The sequence below is a fragment of the Eumetopias jubatus genome, unplaced genomic scaffold (assembly GCF_037043125.1).
Source record: "Eumetopias jubatus isolate StellerSeaLion01/CBP00866 unplaced genomic scaffold, mEumJub1_p1.0 scaffold_2, whole genome shotgun sequence".
In the NCBI taxonomy this organism is placed as follows: domain Eukaryota; kingdom Metazoa; phylum Chordata; class Mammalia; order Carnivora; family Otariidae; genus Eumetopias; species Eumetopias jubatus.
Window position 1 is genome coordinate 73942766 of NW_028274808.1, and position 19699 is coordinate 73962464.

Sequence of the window (19699 nt, forward strand, 5' to 3'; positions counted from 1 at the left end):
ATACCTCCCTTGTTCCCTGCTCCCCCTACTCTTCACCAACCCTAAATATACAGGTGTAACCATGGCTGTTGGCAGCAGTGCCCCCATCCCTGAGAACTGCAGATCAAGGAAAGATTTGCCCTTAGGGCAGCCGTGGAAGCAGGACCATGGGTCTCTGCGTCTTAGGGGGCGGCAACAGAGAGCCCCTCTGCGGCCCCCAGCTCCATGTACAGGCCTGAGCTTTCTCAGGGAGTCAGTGCAACTCAAGCACAACCACCCCTAACGGCTAATGATGGATGTGTGATGCTTCTCCCTCCCTCCTTTTCATGCACTCTCCCTGAAGTTCCCTTCTAATATGAGGAGACCGAGTCCAGAACCACTTTTGGTTAATACATTATGAAGCGAAAATATATGCATCGTTGTTATAAAATTGATAATATAATCCTGAATGTCACCATAAACGATCATGTAAATAACAAAGGACAATGGGTTACTCTATATGGTCTTGAGAGAACAAACTTTTGAGTATTACATGTGCTCTTTTTATTGAGACTCAGTAAAAAAAAGCTACTTGGGGAATATTTGCCTTTATGTATATAACATTGCTATCAGAGATATTATGTATTATGTCCCCTTAGCACAATTTATCAGTGAAATCAGGAAAAAGTATATCTTATCTGTGATGTTTTTCTTTGTAATACACAATGCGCTCCCTCTGATGAGCCAATCACAGGAAAGCCCAAGGCTGTCTTGGCTCACTTACAAAAGCTTCCATGATCCTTGGTTTTCCAGTGTAGCCATTTCCCGTTTCCCACTCTTTTAGTAGTGACCCTCACCTTTAGTTCTTGTTTCATAGTCTGGGATTTTATGGTAAACTGTTTTGATTTACTTTTGGAAATTCGGTGTAGTGTAAATACAATGATAACCAAATGCTATAAAAATCACAGAAGGGGCTTTTATATGAGCACATAGAATTAACAAGAAAGGAAATAACCACTCATTGCATTGCTTATTATATTTGCAAATGAGATTGAATATTTCTGCTACTTGACTGCATAGAGAGCAACCTCCTTAACTGAGATTTAGCTGGGAGCGCACACACTTTCTGTATGGACAAATCCTTGATTGGCTTCGTTATTTGGTGGCCTGGCAACCCGTGGTGATTGGAATAGTTCAAGGCATTAATTACTCACTAGGGCTGGAATAATACAGCAGACCTACTCCGGAAGCAACGTGTTGTATGTTGAAATATTTTTAAATCCTTGGTTCTACATTTGTTATTGATAATCTTTTTTTACTTCAGAGGTGAGCCCCAGAGTTTACAGAACTGAATAAAACTCAGGGCCCTACAAAAGGCAATCTGTCTATGTGGAAAAGAATTTAAAAGAGAAGCTGTCAAAAGTTCAGAAAAAAACAGAAGTAAAACCAATGAATCAGTAAAGTAGTAATCAGTAAAAGTTTATTGTGCACACATCAAAAAGATCGTTTGCAAACCAAGAGCACTCAAAAACACAGAATGAAGCTCGAGGTATATGTTAGGTAACAGCTTACACAGTGCAGATGCAGGGACTGTGTATTCTTCACAGTGATTGCTTACAATACTGGAATTCTCTTAAATGGAAGGGAATTGGTTAGTGATCACCTCATATCAATTTTGGGAAAACAATTTAAGTCTTGCTTATGATTTTCAGAGGCCTAAGCAGGAAGTACCCGGATCAAGGTAGCCTTACTTGTCTTGCAAAATAAGCTAAATTATAAGACTAACCTGGTTTGGGGGCACGTAGGTGGCTCAGTCAGTTAAGCATCTGCCTTTGGGTCATAGTCCTGGGGTTTTGGGATCGAGCCCCGTGTTGGACTCCCCACTCTCTCTGGGGGGGGGGGGAAGATTACCCCAGAGGTTGGTGTATAGTTGGTACACCAACTCTGCCTCTCCCCACTGGCTTATGCTCTCTCTCTCAAGTGAATAAGTAAAATCTTAAAAAAAAAAAAAAAAAAAAAGACTAAACTGGTTTTGTCCACTCAGGGAGTTTTCAAATCTGGTCTCTGAGTTTGATTTTAATATGAACAACATAAACAAATACAGCATACCTTGCATCTTTCCCATTGTGATCATTTTCTAATCCATGCGACACATTTGTTACAACCCACCATGGACACCCGCCCTTTAATTTGGCTGATAATGTACTTTACATACAACCTTTAGTGATAGCTAATATCTTCTGATGAGTTCAACATCTTCAAAGAAGTAGGCAGAGTTTTATGTAATCTGCAGCTTAAGGATATGGTCTTCTCTGCTCTATGTGCTTGTCACCACATGGCGGCTTTGACCAGAAAGCCCTTCGGCATAGACGGTGTTATTCCGGAAAAGTCTAGCATTAGGTGCCACAGCCCATTTAACGGGCCGGGCCGGAGGCGCGCTGCGTTCCCTGGGCCTGCCGAGTGCACCTGCCCGATCTAGGGCTGCACTAAAGAGGAGGAGGGCCACTCTCTTCCACTGTGCTCTGGTTTTATTTTCTTCATAGTGCTTATCAATACCTGAACTCATTATGATACATTTATTTTTTTATTGTGTGTTTCCCCTCCATAAAGGCAGAGAATTTTAGAGATCTAGTTCCCTTCTGTATCTCCAGCATGCGGAGTAGTGCCTGGCATCTAGTATAGGCACTCAATAGTTATTTGTTGAAAGAATGAATTAATCCAGCAGGAAGGGATCAAAGTAATGGAATAGGAAAGAATGGTCAGAAAGAATTAACTCAAAGAGCAATACACTGGCCTCCCAAAATGTATTTGTTTTAAATTGGTGGTGAGTGGTTAAAACAGCCACCCCTGTATACCTAATATCAGACATCTATTCTGCATACCTGGAGATACTACACTTATATGAAGTAGAAAGGAAACCGCCTATTGTCAAAAACCTGGGCAATGTACTTAATGCTCTTCAAAGTCCCATCACGGTTGTAATGAAGATAACTCGTGCTAAGATTTTTACCTGTTGGTAATATTCCTTCTTGAAACTGCTCAGTGCTTCAGTATTATGATTGGTTCACCAGCCAGATTATTAGATTTAACTCTGGTTTATTTCTCTACTCAACAAATACTTCAATAGTTCGGTACATATTATATACCAGGCGTGTGCAAGGATTAAGGAGATAAAACAAGATTCCTGAGCTTATAGTCCACTGACAAAAGTCTTCACTGTTGGATAAAGCATTAACTAAAAGTTTTTTCTTCTATAAAAGAAGGAGCCCTTAAATTGACCTCTGACGTATTTCCCATTTATCTTTTTTTTAAGGGGGGGCAGAGGGAGAGGAAGAGAGAGAATCTCAAGCAGACTTCGAACTGAGCGAGGAGCTCAATGTGGAGCTCGATCTCACGATCCTGAGACCAGGACCTGAGCCAAAATTGAGAGTTTGATGCTTAACCAACTGAGCCACCCGGGCCGCCCCTCCCATTTATCTTTTATGGATAGCTGCATGAGGGTAGTCTGGTTAGTACCTGGATGGGAGGGCAGCCTTTAGAACCCTTTAGAACTCTGGGCAATTAGACCAGTATGTATCTATGTGGAATTCTGAATGACCCTCAGAGTTCAGAAATTTTAGATAATCACTAAACAACCTCACACACAAAAAACAAAGATGCTATTTTCTTTATAGTTTAGGTATTTAAAATCTAATCCCAATTTTGTGAGGTAATATGTTTATACACATTGAAAAAATTGTGCAAAGCTATACACTACACAGTTACCAATGGTTCTCCCAAGGTGAAGGGATAAGAGTGGATTCTTACTTTCTTTATATGCTCCTATCTCTTTTCCAAAATTTCTATGGTGAACGTGTTTAACATCTGCGATGAGAAAAATAAAGGTTATTTTTATAACATTACTTTCAATCTACCAACTAACTATGGAGCTTTTTCTCTTGCTATTTAAATTATTGGAAATAAGGGCGCCTGGGTGGCTCAGTTGGTTAAGCGACTGCCTTCGGCTCAGGTCATGATCCTGGAGTCCCTGGATCGAGTCCCGCATCCGGCTCCCTGCTCAGCAGGGAGTCTGCTTCTCCCTCTGACCCGCCCCCTCTCACGTGCTCTCTCATTCTTTCTCTCTCAAAGAAATAAATAAAATCTTTAAAAAAATAGAAATAAATTATTGGAAATAAATCTACAGACCAAGTCTATGTTAAATTTGGTTCTCATAATTAACATCGTGCTTAAATGTAAGATGTAAAGAAATAAGGCAAGAAGTCCATCATTGTCTTTGGTTTTTGTAACACCCTTCCTTCTGCTAAATTTGTCCATTTTATTGCTTAGGCTAGCTACTATCTCCTCCATAACACTTTCCCAAGAGTTGGTATGAGAGAGAAGAAACACTCTGTGAGTTTCCCCAGGACTAAAACTGCTCTGCACTTAATGAACTTATTTCTCTGGAGTATTTTTCTGCAAAAAACAGGGTCCCTTATATCACTGCTAGTACCCATAACAGAAAAATATACACTTACCAACTAATCTATAAGACAAACCACTTCTTGGAAAAAAAAATAATAGCTAACATCTACTATAGTCACTGCTGTCACCCCACGCTAGCACCCATGGTTCCCATTCTCAAAGACTTGGTCCTGTTGCCCTCCTCGACCCTCCAGAGGGGATGGTCACCAAGGGGCACGTGCTCAGCAGTTTACCTAAACTACTGTACATTCAGACCTACATGATGTAGATATTAGTGTTCCTATTCTAAGGGCAGAAAAATATTTGGGGTCAGTTAAGTGACTTGCCCAAAGATACACATCTACTGACCCAGGTTTTTCTGACTCCAGAGCCCAGTCAACCACACAAACCCAGTTCTGGCTAAGAACAGAGCAGGTCAGAGGAAGTTCGCTTCCTTTCACAAGTGGTTCCCAGTTTAAAAAGAAATTTCCATTGAATCAGTAAATAGCTCTTAGCTTAATTAATTGCATTAAACGTAATGTAGAATTAATTCTACATTATAAAAATTAACATGTGGAGGGCTCCTGGGTGGCTCAGACGGTTAAGCGTCTGCCTTCGGCTCAGGTCATGATCCCAGGGTCCTGGGATCGAGTCCTACGTCGGGCTCCCTGCTCAGCGGAGAGTCTGCTTCTCCCTCTGCCTGCCCCCCACCCGCCCGCTCGTGCTCATTCTCTCTCTTGCAAAAATAAAAATAAAATCTTTAAAAAAATTAACATGTGGAAGTAATATCTATCTTTAAATTATTGTGTATCCACTATTTTGGGGTCATTTTGAGGAATCACTAGGTATATACTTGTTTAAAAATCTATTTAGCTCTGAAACAAATAATGCAACATATGTTAAGAAAAAAGAAAAAGAAGAAGATAGCAGGAGGGGAAGAATGAAGGGGAGTAAGTCAGAGGGGGAGATGAACCATGAGAGACGATGGACTCTGAAAAACAAACTGAGGGTTCTAGAGGGGAGGAGGTGGGGGATGGGTTAGCCTGGTGATGGGTATTAAAGAGGGCACATTCTGCATGGAGCACTGGGTGTTATGCACAAACAATGAATCATGGAACACTACATCAAAAACTAATGATGTAATATATGGTGATTAACATAACAATAAAAAATTTTTAAAAATCTATTTAGCTCACATGTGCTTTTGTAAATGTTCAGGGGGGGGAAGAGCCTTTCTGAGAATGAGAAATAAGACTTTCAGAAGAAAAAAAAAAGCAAGATGCTGCAGGGAAATGGATTAGAAGATGGAGTAACTAGAAACTCATCAGAACTTCACACAGAATTAAAGGCTGAAGGAAGATGAGTTAGGGATGTGGGAGCTTCTTTGGAAGTCCTCTAAATTGAGTATTTTATTTACACTTGACCCTTGAACAGCACTGGTTTGAACTGCGTGGGTCCATTTATGCGCAGATTTATTATTTTCTTAATGACTTTCTTTTTTCTAGCTGACTTTATTGTAAGAATACCATATATAATACATATGCAAAATGTGTGTTAATCAGCTGTTTGTTATCGGCAGGGCTTCTGGTCGACCATAAACTACTAGTAGTTAAGGTTTTGGGAAGTCAAAAGTTACATACACAGATTTCCGAGTGCACAGTGGGGAGAGGGTACGTCACTGCCCCTGACTCCTGCGTTAAGGGTCAGCTGTACTTCGTTAGTTTCATTTTCATGGAAAGATATAATTTACTGTTTAGTGTGTTCTACAGCCTCTCTCAAGTGACTGTGACTGGAGAAACCTATCCAACACTCAGACCCAGGTCACGTGAAAACACCATCTAGGTATTTTGCATCCTGTAAAGTTTAATGGGGATTCAAGGCACTTTTTTTCTAGGAATAGCAACAAGTTTGGCTGAGTTCCCCAACCTTTTCCCTTGTTGTTCTTGAGAGAGTCACACAGAGAGGAGACAGCTAAGTGGGGGTAGAGGATGCCATCTACGGGGATGAGAGTCCTTGCAGAAAACTGACCAAGAATTCATATGAGATCCATTCATTTGTGCTATTTCCTAATGAACTAAGCCAATTGCTACAGATAATTCTGATGTCCGTAATGGACCTAGATCATGACTATCTCACAGGATAAAGAAAAACCAAGAACCTTTTATTTTCAATCTGGTAGTTTTTATAAAACAGAACAAAATATGAACAATTTTAGTGGTTTTAGTAAGCAAGTCTGCAAAGGACAGTGCATCTGTGTGGTGTGCATAGGACTGTGTCAAGAATGGACTTAGCTACCACTGGTGACATAAAGACCTCCACCAGACCCAGACTGGCCTTTAATGAAGGAATCTAGGACTTTATTGCTGTTCTCAAATTTAACCAAAACCCTTCCTGCTGAGTTTCATCTGTGGGCCACTCCAGGTAGGTCTTGGTGTTCATTATCTTCCGCAGCTTACAGAAACGCTGGGGGATGGCCTTTTTCTCAATGGGCTCCAGAAGAATGAGAATGGCAGCATCGTTGTTCTCATCAAAGAGGCGAAAATGGGAGAAGTCCAGCTCATACTTGCACCACTCGCTCTTCACGAAGTTTTCAGACAGCACGAAGATGGTCTTGTGGCTCTTCTCGATGGAGTCGATGATATTGTCGATGATCCATTTGCCGGGGATGAAGTCCCGCTTATGAAGACACAGCCTGAAGGGAGGGTCGAAGTGCTCCAGCTCCTGGACCATCACGTTCTCTACCCAGTAGGCATCGCGCTCACTGTAAGACACAAAGGCGTCGTAGCACAGGTCCCTGGGGGGCGCTTTCCTGGGCTTCCTTTTGGCCTGGAGCCAGGCCCACATCATCTTCAGGTACCACAGCCCGTGGCAGCGGTGGCACAGGACCCCCGTGAGCAGAAGCAGCAGGAGCAGGACAGAGACCACGGCAGACACCAGAGCGGCCCGGTGGCATTCAGAGGCCGGGAGACGCGTGTCCCGAACCTGCTGACCGCGCACAGAGAACGGAGAGTCACACAGGTAGTTCTCCGGCCAGTCGATCAGGATCTGGACCAGCGCTCGCTGCTCCTGCGTGAACGACAGGAATTCACAGGAGCAAAGGAAATTGTTACCGCCGGCGTCCAGAGCCTCCAGTGTGTGAAAAGAATCAAGCTGCTCCTTTGAGAAAGTACTTATTATATTCCTGCTGATTCTCATGATGCGTAACCTGGGTAAGAAGGAGGCATCTGGTAGAGTCGTCAACTTATTTTCAGAAATATAAAGTTCTTTGAGTTGTGGCAAAGTCAGGGAAAATGAATCGAGATTGTTATTGCTAACATCTAAAATTTCCAGTGTCCAGGGGATGCATCGGGTGACACTGTGGATTCTCGTGTTGGATAAGTTCAGGTATTTCAACTTCTCTGGCCACTGACAAGTTTCAGGCATAGAAACATAATTATTCTTACTAATATCAAGGTTAGTCAGGTTTTTCAGAGTAAGCAAAGTTTCTCCGGTTTTTTCTAACGATTTCAAACGATTTTGCCTTAAAATTAAGGTTTGCAGGAGGGGCCAGGCATGCTCACAGGCTGAGTTTCTCAAGTATTCCTCAACCATTAAATTGTCGCTGAGGTCCAGATATTCTAGTGATTTTAGATGTTGTGAAAGTGAACAAGGAACCAGAAAAACCTTACTGCTTTCTACTGTGATTCTTTTAACTTCTACTGTAAGTGAATAGATACTACTCATATCGTAAAATGAGTAAAAATATGGAATATACAACCTCCGTACTGTTAATATCTCTATCCCACCTAGACTTTTAATTTTGTCTATATCGGTTATGTCAAAATCACCAAGCCCATCCAGGGTACAGTCCTCAAACTCGACTTCTAACACTCCAGAAACATAATTCAACAGTTTCACAACTTCACTAAAACTTCCATCGGTGACTTTCACATTTCTAAAAGTCCACTTTTTAATCAGCGTATTTGTTTCACTGATGGATGCTTCTGAAAACCGGAAAGTGTTCAAATGAGTGTCTCTTAGTTCTAAATGTTTCAAGGAACTTGAAAGATCTACAAAAATCTCCAGCAGTAAATCAGGCTGCTTCATACGAAGAGCCAAGTGGCTGATGTTCTGAATTGACTTCAAACTCTTTGGCTCGTACCTCTGGAGATTTGACGCATCAATCTCAAGTTCCTCAAGAAAAGTGAGTCCAGCAAAATCCTTTTCCCGAAGCTCAGTGAAGCCGTAAGTACTTCCTACTTTCAGAATTCGCAGATTTGTGAGCTGAGAAAAAAGAGGTGTTTCCCCAAGTGATTTGTAAAGATTCCCCAGTAAGTTTAAGAACTTCAGGGAAGAAAGGGGCCTGAACCAGGAGGATGATAAATTAGATAAGAGATTATAGGACAAGTCCAAGTGTTCGAGACTCTGCAGGGAAACAAAAGATTCCTCCTCTATTGTGGTAATCCCATTAGACGCCAGTTTCAGAGCCTTAAGGTTCACACAGCCCCGCAGGTCCATGCTGCCGACGGAGGCGATCTCGTTGTTGGAAAGGTCCAGGCTTCTCACAGCTGCCGTGAGCCCTGCTGGGATGGAGCTTAAAGATTTGGAGCGGCCATCGCAGATACCGGTGGGGTCACAGGACAGAGAAGAAGCCTGATCAGGGGCCTCTTCCTTAGAGAGGTTGCTTACAGCCCCCAACACCCATACTGTCCACCAAACACGTGACATGGTCCAGTGGTCCAACCTACAAATAAAAGAGGTTCAAATGAGTGATTGTGTTTGACGGTTTATCAAGATTCCAGTTCCTGAGAAATGCTCTGTAAGGCATAACACACGCGTGCGCGCGCGCGCACACACACACACACACACACACACACACACTGAGCTACCAGGAAATAACAGAGAGGCAAATGGGATGTATGAACGGGGATAACAAATGAATTCCCTGACACATCCAGCAATACCAACACAGAGATTCTGCCCCTGTGCCATGACTTAAAAGCCCAATACCATCTGGGAGTACAGAGAAGGACTCACTAAGCATGAGCCGAGAAAGAATGACTAAATGAATGAATGGAAGGATGAATAAGGAAGCAGGTTAAGAAATGAACTAGGCTTGGGTGGCTCAGTTAAGCGTCCAACTCTTGACTTCAGCTCAGGTCCATGATCTTAGGGTCTTGAGATCAAGCCCTGCATCGGACTCCGCACTGAGCTTCTCTCCCTCTGCCATTCCTCACCTCCTGCTCGTGCTCCCGTTCTCTCTCTAAAATAAGTAAATAAATCTTTAAAACAAAAAAAAAAAAAGAAATGAGCTAGGCTTAACCATATGGATTTGCAATCACTGACTCCTGCACTTCAAATGCTCTTGTATTTAAGCATGTCTCCTCCTTGCCTCGATGCCCCCTATGAGTTAGAGATCTCACAGAGCCCAGCCACACCTCTCACTGGACAAGGATTCACTGAGCGCAGCTCGGGTGGTAGCATGCTTTCACCGAAAGACAAAGGTCCCATGCTCCTCAAGCTTGTCTGGCACTTACCACTAGCAGGCAGGAGGGATGCTGGGCACGCCCAGCAGAGCATGGTGGTTTGCTGGGCTGAGGGACAATCAGACCATCAGAACCTTCCCTTCCTGCAGAGAAGTGCAGAAGCAGTGCTCAGTCTGCATGGGTTATTCAGATGAATGTGGGGGAAATAAAGCGGTCTGCACACCCTCCACCACTGCAAGATTCCTTGCAACCGTGAATCCAGCACTTTCTCTCTCTCTGTGCCCGCCTTCTGGGCCCTGTATCCCTCTTTGGCTCCATTCAGCTCTCTCGTTCCCTTTTTTTTTTTTTTTTTTACGATTTTATTTATTTATTTGACAGAGAGAGACCCAGCGAGAGAGGGAGAAGGCGGCTTCCTGCTGAGCAGGGAGCCTGATGCAGGGCTCAATCCCATGACCCTGGGACCATGACCTGAGCCGAAGGCAGACGGACGCTTAACAACTGAGCCACCCAGGCGCCCCTCAGCTCTCTCATTCCTTGTGCCTGCACTCCTTTGTCTGTATTTGCTCACTACACAAACCGTACAAAACATTTTTAAAAATGTAACCCCAAGAACAACACTTTTTATAGGTAAAACTAATTTCCCACATTCACAGAATGAGAGATTATCAAGGCCTAGGCTATATAATTTATAGGCACAGAGAATTAAAACATACATAATGTTAATACATACTTGGTTCGGAAATTTAATAGCTGTTGCCGCCAGATTTTTTTATGGCCACCCCAATGCAATTGCTTTGCATCGTCTCCTGTCTGTTTTAGATACGCGGGGCCATACCATGCATAGTTATTTGAGACCTAACAATGTAGCCTGACATCTTCCTATGTCCATATAGAGAGACATTTCTGATTCTTTCCCAATGTATGGATACCCCCCAGTTGGCATGCCCATCAGCACTGTGAGAATCCAACTGCTCTATATCTTGCCACCATTGTGCATGGCCAGTCTTTTTCATTTCAGCGATTCTGGTAGGGAGGTAGTGCCATCTCCTTGTAGTCTAAATTTCATTTCTGGGACTAATAATGAGTCTGAACATCTTTGCAAATGATCATTTGGAATCCTCATTTGTAATGTGCACTGTTTCAGTGTTTGGTCTGTTTTCTACTGGGTTGTCACCCTTATAATAATTATTATAAATATTAAATTCTATATATTTAATAATTAATTTAATAACTTATATATCATACATATATATAAAGATATATCGTCTCAACATAGAAGATACATGTGTTACAAGTACAGGCATTTCTTAGAGATACTGCGGGCCCAGTTCCACAACAATAAAATGACTATCCCAATACAGCAAGTCAAATAAATTTTCTAGTTTCCCAGTGCACACACAAGCTCTGTTTATACCACACGGTAGTCTGTTAAATGTGCAATGTCTTAAAAAAAATAGTACATACCTTCATTTAAAAATGATTTATTGCTAATGGAGGCTAACCATCATCTGAGCTTTCAGTGAGTCATCATCACTGATCAGGGATCATCATAATGAATATAATAATCATGGAAAATTTGAAATCCATATGGTTAACTTTCTGTTAACACCAAACACCAAAATGTGACACAGAGACACAAAATGAGCATGGAAACATGACAGCAACAGACTTGCTCAATGCAGGGTTGCCACATGCCTTCAACTTGTGAAAAACGCAGTACCTGCCACATGCAATGAAACAAGGTATGGCTCTCTCTTCTTCCATTCTGCGCCTTTCCTTGTCACTTTCTACACGGACTCTTGATGAACAGATGTTCTTACGTTTTTCTATTTTGTTTCTTAGTAGTGATTTTTGTGGCCTGTTTAAAAAATCTTTATCATGAAAATAATTCTCTTTATTCTTTTTGCTTGCTTTCTTCTTTCTTTCTTTCTTTCTTTCTTTCTTTCTTTCTTTCTTCTCTCTCTCTCTCTCTCTCTTTCTTTCTCTTATTTGAGAGAGAGCAAGAGCAGGGGGCAGGGGAGCAGCAGAGGCAGAGGGAGAGGCAGACTCTCCTCTGAGCAGGGAGCCCAATGCGGGGCTCAGTCTCAGGACCCTGGGATCATGACCTGAGCCGAAGGCAGACTGAGCCACCTAGGCACCCCTCTTTATTATTCTCCAAAATCTTTATCGCTTTGCCTTTCATTCTTAGGGATTCATATTTGAGGTAGTGGACAGGATTCATTTTATTTCCAATATGGATATTCAACTGACCCAACACCATTTTTAAAAAGATCATTTTGGGGAAACAATCAATAATATTTACCTTTGCCAATAGCCACATGTCCTCATAGGGGTGACTGTGTTTCAGGGCTCTCAATTCTTTTTTTTTTTAATTTTTATGAACATATAATGTATTATTTGTTTCAGGGGTACAGTCTGTGATTCATGAGTCTTACACAATTCACAGCACTCACCATAGCACATACCCTCCCCAGTGTCCATCACCCAGCCACCCCATCCCTCCCACCCCCCACCACTCCAGCAACCCTCAGTTTGTTTCCTGAGATTAAGAGTCTCTGATGGTTTGTGTTCCTCTCTGGTTTCATCTTGTTTCATTTTTCTCTCCCTCCCCTATGACCCTCTGTCTTGTTTCTCAAAATCCTCCTATCAGTGAGATCATATGATACTTATCTTTCTCTGATTGACTTATTTCGCTTGGCATAATACCCTCTAGTTCCATCCACGTCGTTGCAAATGGCAAGATTTCAATTTTTTAATGGCTGCATAATATTCCATTGTGTGTGTGTGTGTGTGTGTGTGTGTGTGTGTGTGTGTGTACACACACCACTTCTTATCATCTGTTGATGGACATCTAGGCTCTTTCCACAGTTTGGCTATTGTGGACATTGCTGCTATAAACATTGGGGTGCACGTACCCCTTCAGATCCCTACCTTTGTATCTTTGTCGTAAATACCCAGTAGTGCAATTGCTGAGTCATGAGAAAGTGTGAGTGGGAGAAGAGGCAGAGGGAGACTCTCAAGCCGACTCAAGCTGAGCGTGGAGACCAACCCGGGGCACTCGATCTCAGGAGTGTGAGATCACAACCTGAGCCAAAATCAAGAGTCAGACACTTAACCAACTGAGCCACCCAGGTGCCCCAGCTTATCAGTTTCAAAAACAAAACTTGTTCATTTTAACTGGCAATACCATGAATCTGTAGATCAATTTGGAAATTACTGACATCATTACAATACTAAATCTTCCAATTCGTGAGCAGGATACATTTTTCCCTTTATTTAGGTTTTCTTTAATTTATCACAAGAACATCTTATGGTATTCTGCATAGATATCTTGAGTGTATTTTATGAGATTTATTCTTAGGCATTTGATATTTTCAAAGCTTTGAAAATAATAATATGTACTTGTGTGTCGTGTGTGTGTGTGTATATGTATATATATATATATTCAATTAAATTTTATGGGTTTACCATGCACGTAAGCAAAATTACTAAATTGATTTAGTAATTCCACAGTTTGTAGATTATTTTTATTTTTTATGTACACAATCATATCACCCATATATAATTTTTTTCTTTTTTCCAATCTGTATACCTTTATTTTGTTTTCTTGATTACTGAATATTGAATTTTAACAAACTCTCTTTTGTTTTCCAGTATCTACTGCAATAATAACATGAATTCCCTCCCTCACCCTAATACTAGTGATTACATTAATCAATTTAGTGTTGAGACAATATTGCATTTTTAGAATAAAACCCGTTAGTCTGGATATATTATCCTTTTTATATTTTACTGGATATATTTACTAATATTTTCTTTAGAACTTTTGCATCCATATTCAGAGTAAAACTGCCCTATACATTTCCTTTCCTTGGGTAGAATTCACCAATGCCACCTTCTGAGCCTGCAGTTTTTGTTATTATCTATACATTTATCTTGATTTTGTAAAATGCATTAAATATACTTAACAGCTACGGAACTATTCAGATGTTCTTTTTCTTCATCTGTCAGCTTTTGGTAAATTGTGTTTTTCAAGGGATTTATCATTTTCTTTTAAATTTTCAAATTTATTGACACAGTTACTCAGAACATGCTCTACTTTAATGTCCTGTCTTATTCCTTAGATGAGTTCTTTGTGCCTTTTTTAATTGTCTTGACTGTCAGTGGTTTATCATTTTTTACTAGCATTTTCAAAAACCAGCTTCTCATTTCACAGATCCTCTATTTCTTTTCTATTTCACTAATTTCTATTCTTATATTACAATTTCCTTCCTTCTACTTTCTCTAGATTTATTTTGCTGTTCTTATTCTAATTTCTTAAGGTAGATGTTTGCTCATTAATCTTCAGCCATTCTTCATTTCTAATATATTTATTTAAAGTCAGACATTTTCATCTAAGCACTAGTTTGGCTCTGTTTTCTAGGCCTCCTCCTCTTCCATTCTTTCCATATTTTGCCTTTCAAGTTTCAGGCTTGCTGTTTTCTTTTGATCCACTTTCTAGTTTATTCTTCTCTCTCCAGCTATGCTTAATCTACTGGCAGATCCATCCATGGCTTTTAAATTTTGCGGTTATTGCCATTTTCATCTATTTAACTTCTCTTTGGTTCTTTTCCCCATCCACTATGTCATTTTTTTATAGTTTCCAGTTCTCTGCCAAAATTTTCAGTCTCGTCCTTCATCACCTTGAACACAGTAAGCCTCGTCTGATAGGCTACATGACACTGAAGCCTTGAAGGACAGGGAGTTTAAGGTTAAGGTCTGGGGCAATCATGGATGGGAAGGTAAAGCTGAACCAGGGGAAACCGAGCCCTCAGGGAGACTGTAGCACAGCTCTGATTTATCTGGATGGCTCAGACAGTCTCGGTCTCTGAAAATGGATGAAAACGATTTCTGGAATGCAAGTGCTCACAGGTACCTGCAGAAGCAAAGGGAAATTCTAGAAGAGGCTAAGATTATCTGAGGCCTCAAACTTCTTCCTACAAACAGTTTTTCGAAGTGCATGTCCAGTACACCATAAAAAAAACAACCAGGTACTACAGGAAGCCAGCTAATGCGTATGAGAAGAGCGGCAACAGTGGGCAACGGAAACGAACCATAAAGACTATAGATCCAGTACTGTCCCCACCTCTAAAATTGACAGGGGGGAAGACGAAATGAGATTACTATTTGGTCCTATAGTTATCCCACTGTCTTTCTCCTGAATCAGTTATTGAAAAAAGTCATCTTAGTATGATTTTTTTAGTTCTGGGCAACCAAAATTTACTTGATCATTTCCATTTTGTAATAAATAGCACCAATCTTAAGAAATCGATACCAGTTTTCAGCTGAGATTTAAAGGTCAAATACATCTATTTTTTAATTTTTCCTAGCCTTTTGTCTTTAAATGTAAAATTCATAAGAGCAGGGACCTTGGGCTATTTCATACAAATATCCTAATATTTGTATGAAGTTTACATGGTGACTTTTCAACAAATAATAATTACTGGTGATGCCAAAACTACCGCTAACAACCTGACACTGAAGATGAGAGTCACATCCCTCTCCTCCCATTTCCCCTCTACATTACAGCGTGGGGCAGAGAGCTCCGCGGAGTAAGACACTGAGAAAGGGAAGAGCAGTGGCTACAGTTAGACTGAGTGGGATCCGATCTAATGAGAGTTGTGGGTCTGGAAAAAGTATAAAATCACCTGCTTAAAGAATTCAGAAAATCGACAGAGCGGTGAGGCATTACTGGCCCAAGAGCCAGGAAAAGATGGCAGTCTGACAAGTAAGCCTGGCAGGACAGGCAACTTATGCTATGTACATCTGCTGCTCCAGAATTGAGAGAAAGTTGAAGGTCCATGGCCCCCAGCAAAACAACGACCAGATACCCACATCAGGGCTAGGGCCATAATGGTTGGGTGTAGCAGGAGTGGTGAAGGGACGCAGGGCCCAGTGCATGGTTGGGAACTGAAAGTGCACTCTCCATAAAGCCACAGGCAGGGAAAAGGCTACTCCTTATGTGAACAGGGATCTAAAAAATCTCTACCCTCTGGCCCTAGCTAAAAGCCAGCCTACCAGAAATCTCCTGTAAGAAATCAGAACTCCAGGCCTGCCGTGTATGCTGGTGTGGATCCAAATATTAAAAGACAGAATAACTAAACACTTTTTTCGAATTGGAAAAAAAAATAAGTCGCCAAATTATAAATGCATATTGAATCTCCAGCAAAATAAATAAATAAATAAAAATTCCTCACCTAGCCTGAAAACAATGTAATGATATCCTCAAAGGGCAGAGGAGACACACCTGCCGATCTAGACGTCAAGACCCATTTAAATTATCATTTAAGAGTAAAGGTGAGATAGACATTTTCAGACACTCAAAAGCAAAAAAATAATTTTTACCCATAGTCCATCATTGAAAGAAGTACCCCAAAACATATGTTCTTCCGCAATTTGGAAGATAAACCTGGTAAGAGTAGACCGCAAGAAGCAACAACTGCATTTTTTTTAATTTAATAATTGATAAGAAAGAAGACAGCATCCAAAGACTCAGGCATGGCTTTTTGGTATGAGGAAGAAGTAATATAAATTTTAAATGCTACTGTGGGAGGAAACGTATTTTTGAAAAGCAAGCCTCTTATTTATAAGGAGTAAATACAACTTACATTTATTAGATCTTTATAAGAATGTCACACTCACAATGCTGTTTAACCATAAATCATGCTCAATCACGAAAATCAAAATAAAGATATTTAACCAACCAAGCCAAATTCTTAAAGAAATTTTAAAAAAATTAACTGATAGCTTAGAAACTTACAAAACATGCTGTAAACTTCTGGCAATTTTCACAAAATGAGTGCATCATAAAAAGTTTAAAGATGCAAAAGTTCTCTGCTTAGAACAGGAAGAAACTTAAAATACCGGTGAATAAGCCATTTTCAAGTAGGATGTTTGCCATTTCCTTTTTTTAGTCTCTGCTTTCAAGTCAGGCCACCCTATCTACCGGTTCCTTTTCTGGTAAAGATCTGAGTTAGTAACAGTGCAGACCTTCTGCAAGCCAGCTGAGCTGTTTACACCTAATCAAGCAATCAATTCCCGCCCCTCCCCCCCCCAAAAAGAGTAAAAAACACAATCCTGTCTTGCACGTAAGTTCTAAACACAAGTTCTCATTTATAGAAGTTGGAGAATTTGAAGGGGTACTTCAGGGCATTCTTATTTAAAGAACTCACCTAAACTTAAATGCTCTGAGTTATTTTCTCATCAGAGACATAACTCAGCTACTTTAGGGCTGGAGGAACACGCAGGGGGCGTGAAGCTCACCCCCACGCAGAGGCCGGGCTCGGGGTTAGGGTGCGAGAGTCCCGGGCGGATCCCGAGTCCCGACCCTTTCCCACTTCTCACAGCGAAGGATATCCAACGTGCGGAGTTTGGTCCCTGCAGTAACCAAGGAACGCAGACACACCCCCAGCCGGACGCACGCGTGCCACCTGCAAGCCCTTACCTGACCGTCGTCGCCCCCGCTCGGAGAGACGGGTGGCGCGCAGACAGGGGCGTCGGGTCGGGTCCTCGTGCCGGGGTGCTCTCCCTCCAACCCCCGCCCGCCCGCCCGCCGGCCAGCCTCGGGCCCCGCGCGCCGGCGAGAGGGAAGCGGGGACTCCCCGCGACCGCCTCGGCGCCCAGCGCACGCCGGCGCACGGCTGCGGGGGGGGGGGGGGGAGCTTTGGGGCGCGGCGGCGAGAACGCGCGGCCCGACGTACCTGGGAGACGACGGAGCCGCAGTCGGGCCGCGCCTCCTCGCCGCCTCCGGACGCGACGCGCCGGGGCCGAGGCGAGCAGCGAAAGGAAAAATGCGCGGGGCGGATGTCCCTCCTCGCCGGCTGCGTGGACCGCCCGTCCGCTAAGCGCGCCGCCGCGCAAGGGGAGCTGAGGCCCGAGCTCGGTGCGCACGCCCGGCGCTGTGGCCCCGCGCCGCCGGCCTTGGCTCCGGGCTGCGTCAGGTGACTTTGACGGAGGTGGCGGCTGGCGGCATGCAGCTCGGGTCCGAGGAGGGCTCTGGGGCTGTTGGAGGTCAGGGGCGGAGAAAAGAGAACCGAGATTGCCAGCGGCCGCGGTGCGTGAATTCCCGAAGCACAGAGGAAGATTTCGAAATCAGAGGCTAGTTACCCAACCAGTATTTTCTTGAAGCTCTGGCATTCAAAGCCTCGCGTTCCCGGAAACGCAGTCTTGAAATTGCCCTCCGTTTCGCTCCATCGTCGGGAGCTCAGATTCATACTTCTCACCCTGCCCTGCTTCAGCATGTATTCACCGGCCAGTATATCCCCAGGGTCCGCTCCCACCAGCATGGCTATGCTCGCCTATATTAAAATAGCTTACCAGTCACTGTCCAGACTGAGCAACATTTTGCCCGAGGAGCAGATAAGGACATTTTTTCCCCAATCCTGGGGCAGTCCCTGGTGGTTCACTGACTGTAGGTCCTATGTCACATCCCTACTCTGACCATGAAAGATGGGGGGCTCCCACTTAGCCGTAAGATTTTGAATCCAAATCACAACCTTGTTCCTTCCATCCCTGCCTCTGAAAGTAATTCCAAAAACAGTCTTAGATTGGCTTTTTTCATTGCCGCAGAACCTAGTGAAGAATATTTATAAGGGAAACAAACTACCTTCTAAAAATTAAACTGCCTTAATAATATTCATACAGTGCACTTTATATTCATAATTACATTTGATCTTCACAAATTAAGGCTGAGAAAACATTCTTCTCTTTTACACAGGAAGAAATGCCATGCAAGTTGTGGCAGGACTGAGATTTGAAATGAGAATTTTACCCTAAAACCAGGGTTCCTGTCTTGCCCTATTCCACATCCCTAATCCTCATGAAAGGTTCCAATAGGGGCGAACTTAACAGGCATGAATGAATGTGAACTTGAGAGGGTGGAGTCTGATTTTCTATACAGGTTACTGACTGTGGATATTTGTCTCTATCCCTAATGATCCGGGCTCTGCTGTTGCCTGAAAGACTTTCTTCTTCCTACAAAATTCCCACCTCTCTTTCTCATGAGTTCTCAATTGTGTACCTCAGAAAACTTCTTTCCAATATTTCCCCCCGAATCTAAAAAAAAAAAAAAAAACCCTCTTTTCTGTCTCTGTATGTCTTTAGTTGAAATGCCTAGACTGATGTTATTGCTTTGTATCCCAAAGCCAATTAGAATGTCTGGCAAAGTCAGGGAGAAATCATTTATTTACCCACAAGTTATTACCAGTGTCATCTGTGTACAATAAAGATTCATAAACGTTTTCAAATCACTTTCAAATATATCTTTTCATCTGAATCTCATAAGAACACATGAAATAAATAGTTCTGATATTATTGCACCTTCAGCTCAAGTGATTGGAGAACTCCTAAGTCACGTGGCTCACAGCTAGGTGACAAACCCAGATCACACTCCAAGATTCCTTAGTCAGTCTGCTTTTTTTTGGCATAAGACCTACAACTCACTATAAATCTTATTTTTTTAAGGTTAGAAAATGAGCACAGAATATGAAAAGGTGTTTGGGAAGGGATAACTCATGGTAGATATTTATATTTTTGAGCAACTGACTGAAATTCTAAAATGAAGTTATCAAAATTCAGAGTCTGTCTTTTTCATATAAAGCGCCTTGTAATAGTTACATAAAATACCAAGAAATACATCTGTCAAAAATCTCTTGATGAAAATCTAATATAATCCTGCACTATTTTTTTTATTTTTGTATTTTTTTAAGATTTTATTTATTTGACAGAGAGAACACAAGCAGGGAACGTGGGAGAGGGAGAACCAGGCTTCCCGCGGAGCAGGGAGCCCGATGCAGGGC

The 19699-nt window shown here is 42.2% G+C and overlaps 2 protein-coding genes across 3 annotated transcripts in view; one reads left to right on the forward strand and one right to left on the reverse strand.

The window, feature by feature from the left end:
• Positions 1-1186, forward strand: part of RNF175 (ring finger protein 175) — a 46036-nt gene extending 44850 nt beyond the window's left edge. The window contains exon 9 of the mRNA XM_028104379.2: positions 1066-1186. Within this exon, the coding sequence (XP_027960180.1) occupies positions 1066-1186 (121 nt within the window). The remainder of the gene's footprint in view (positions 1-1065) is intronic.
• Positions 1187-1416: 230 nt separating this feature from the next.
• On the reverse strand, positions 1417-17915 carry TLR2 (toll like receptor 2). 2 transcript variants are annotated; one of them, XM_028104325.2, is made up of 2 exons: positions 17603-17915; positions 1417-9121 (listed from the first exon to the last, which is right to left on the reverse strand). In XM_028104325.2, exon 2 carries the CDS (start codon positions 9103-9105, stop codon positions 6748-6750), a length of 2358 nt encoding a protein of 785 aa, XP_027960126.1. In that variant the 5' UTR covers positions 9106-9121; positions 17603-17915; the 3' UTR covers positions 1417-6747. The 2 variants fall into 2 exon arrangements, with proteins under 2 accessions (XP_027960126.1, XP_027960125.1); XM_028104324.2 differs by lacking the exon at positions 17603-17915 and adding an exon at positions 17347-17428.
• Positions 17916-19699: the final 1784 nt, after the last annotated feature.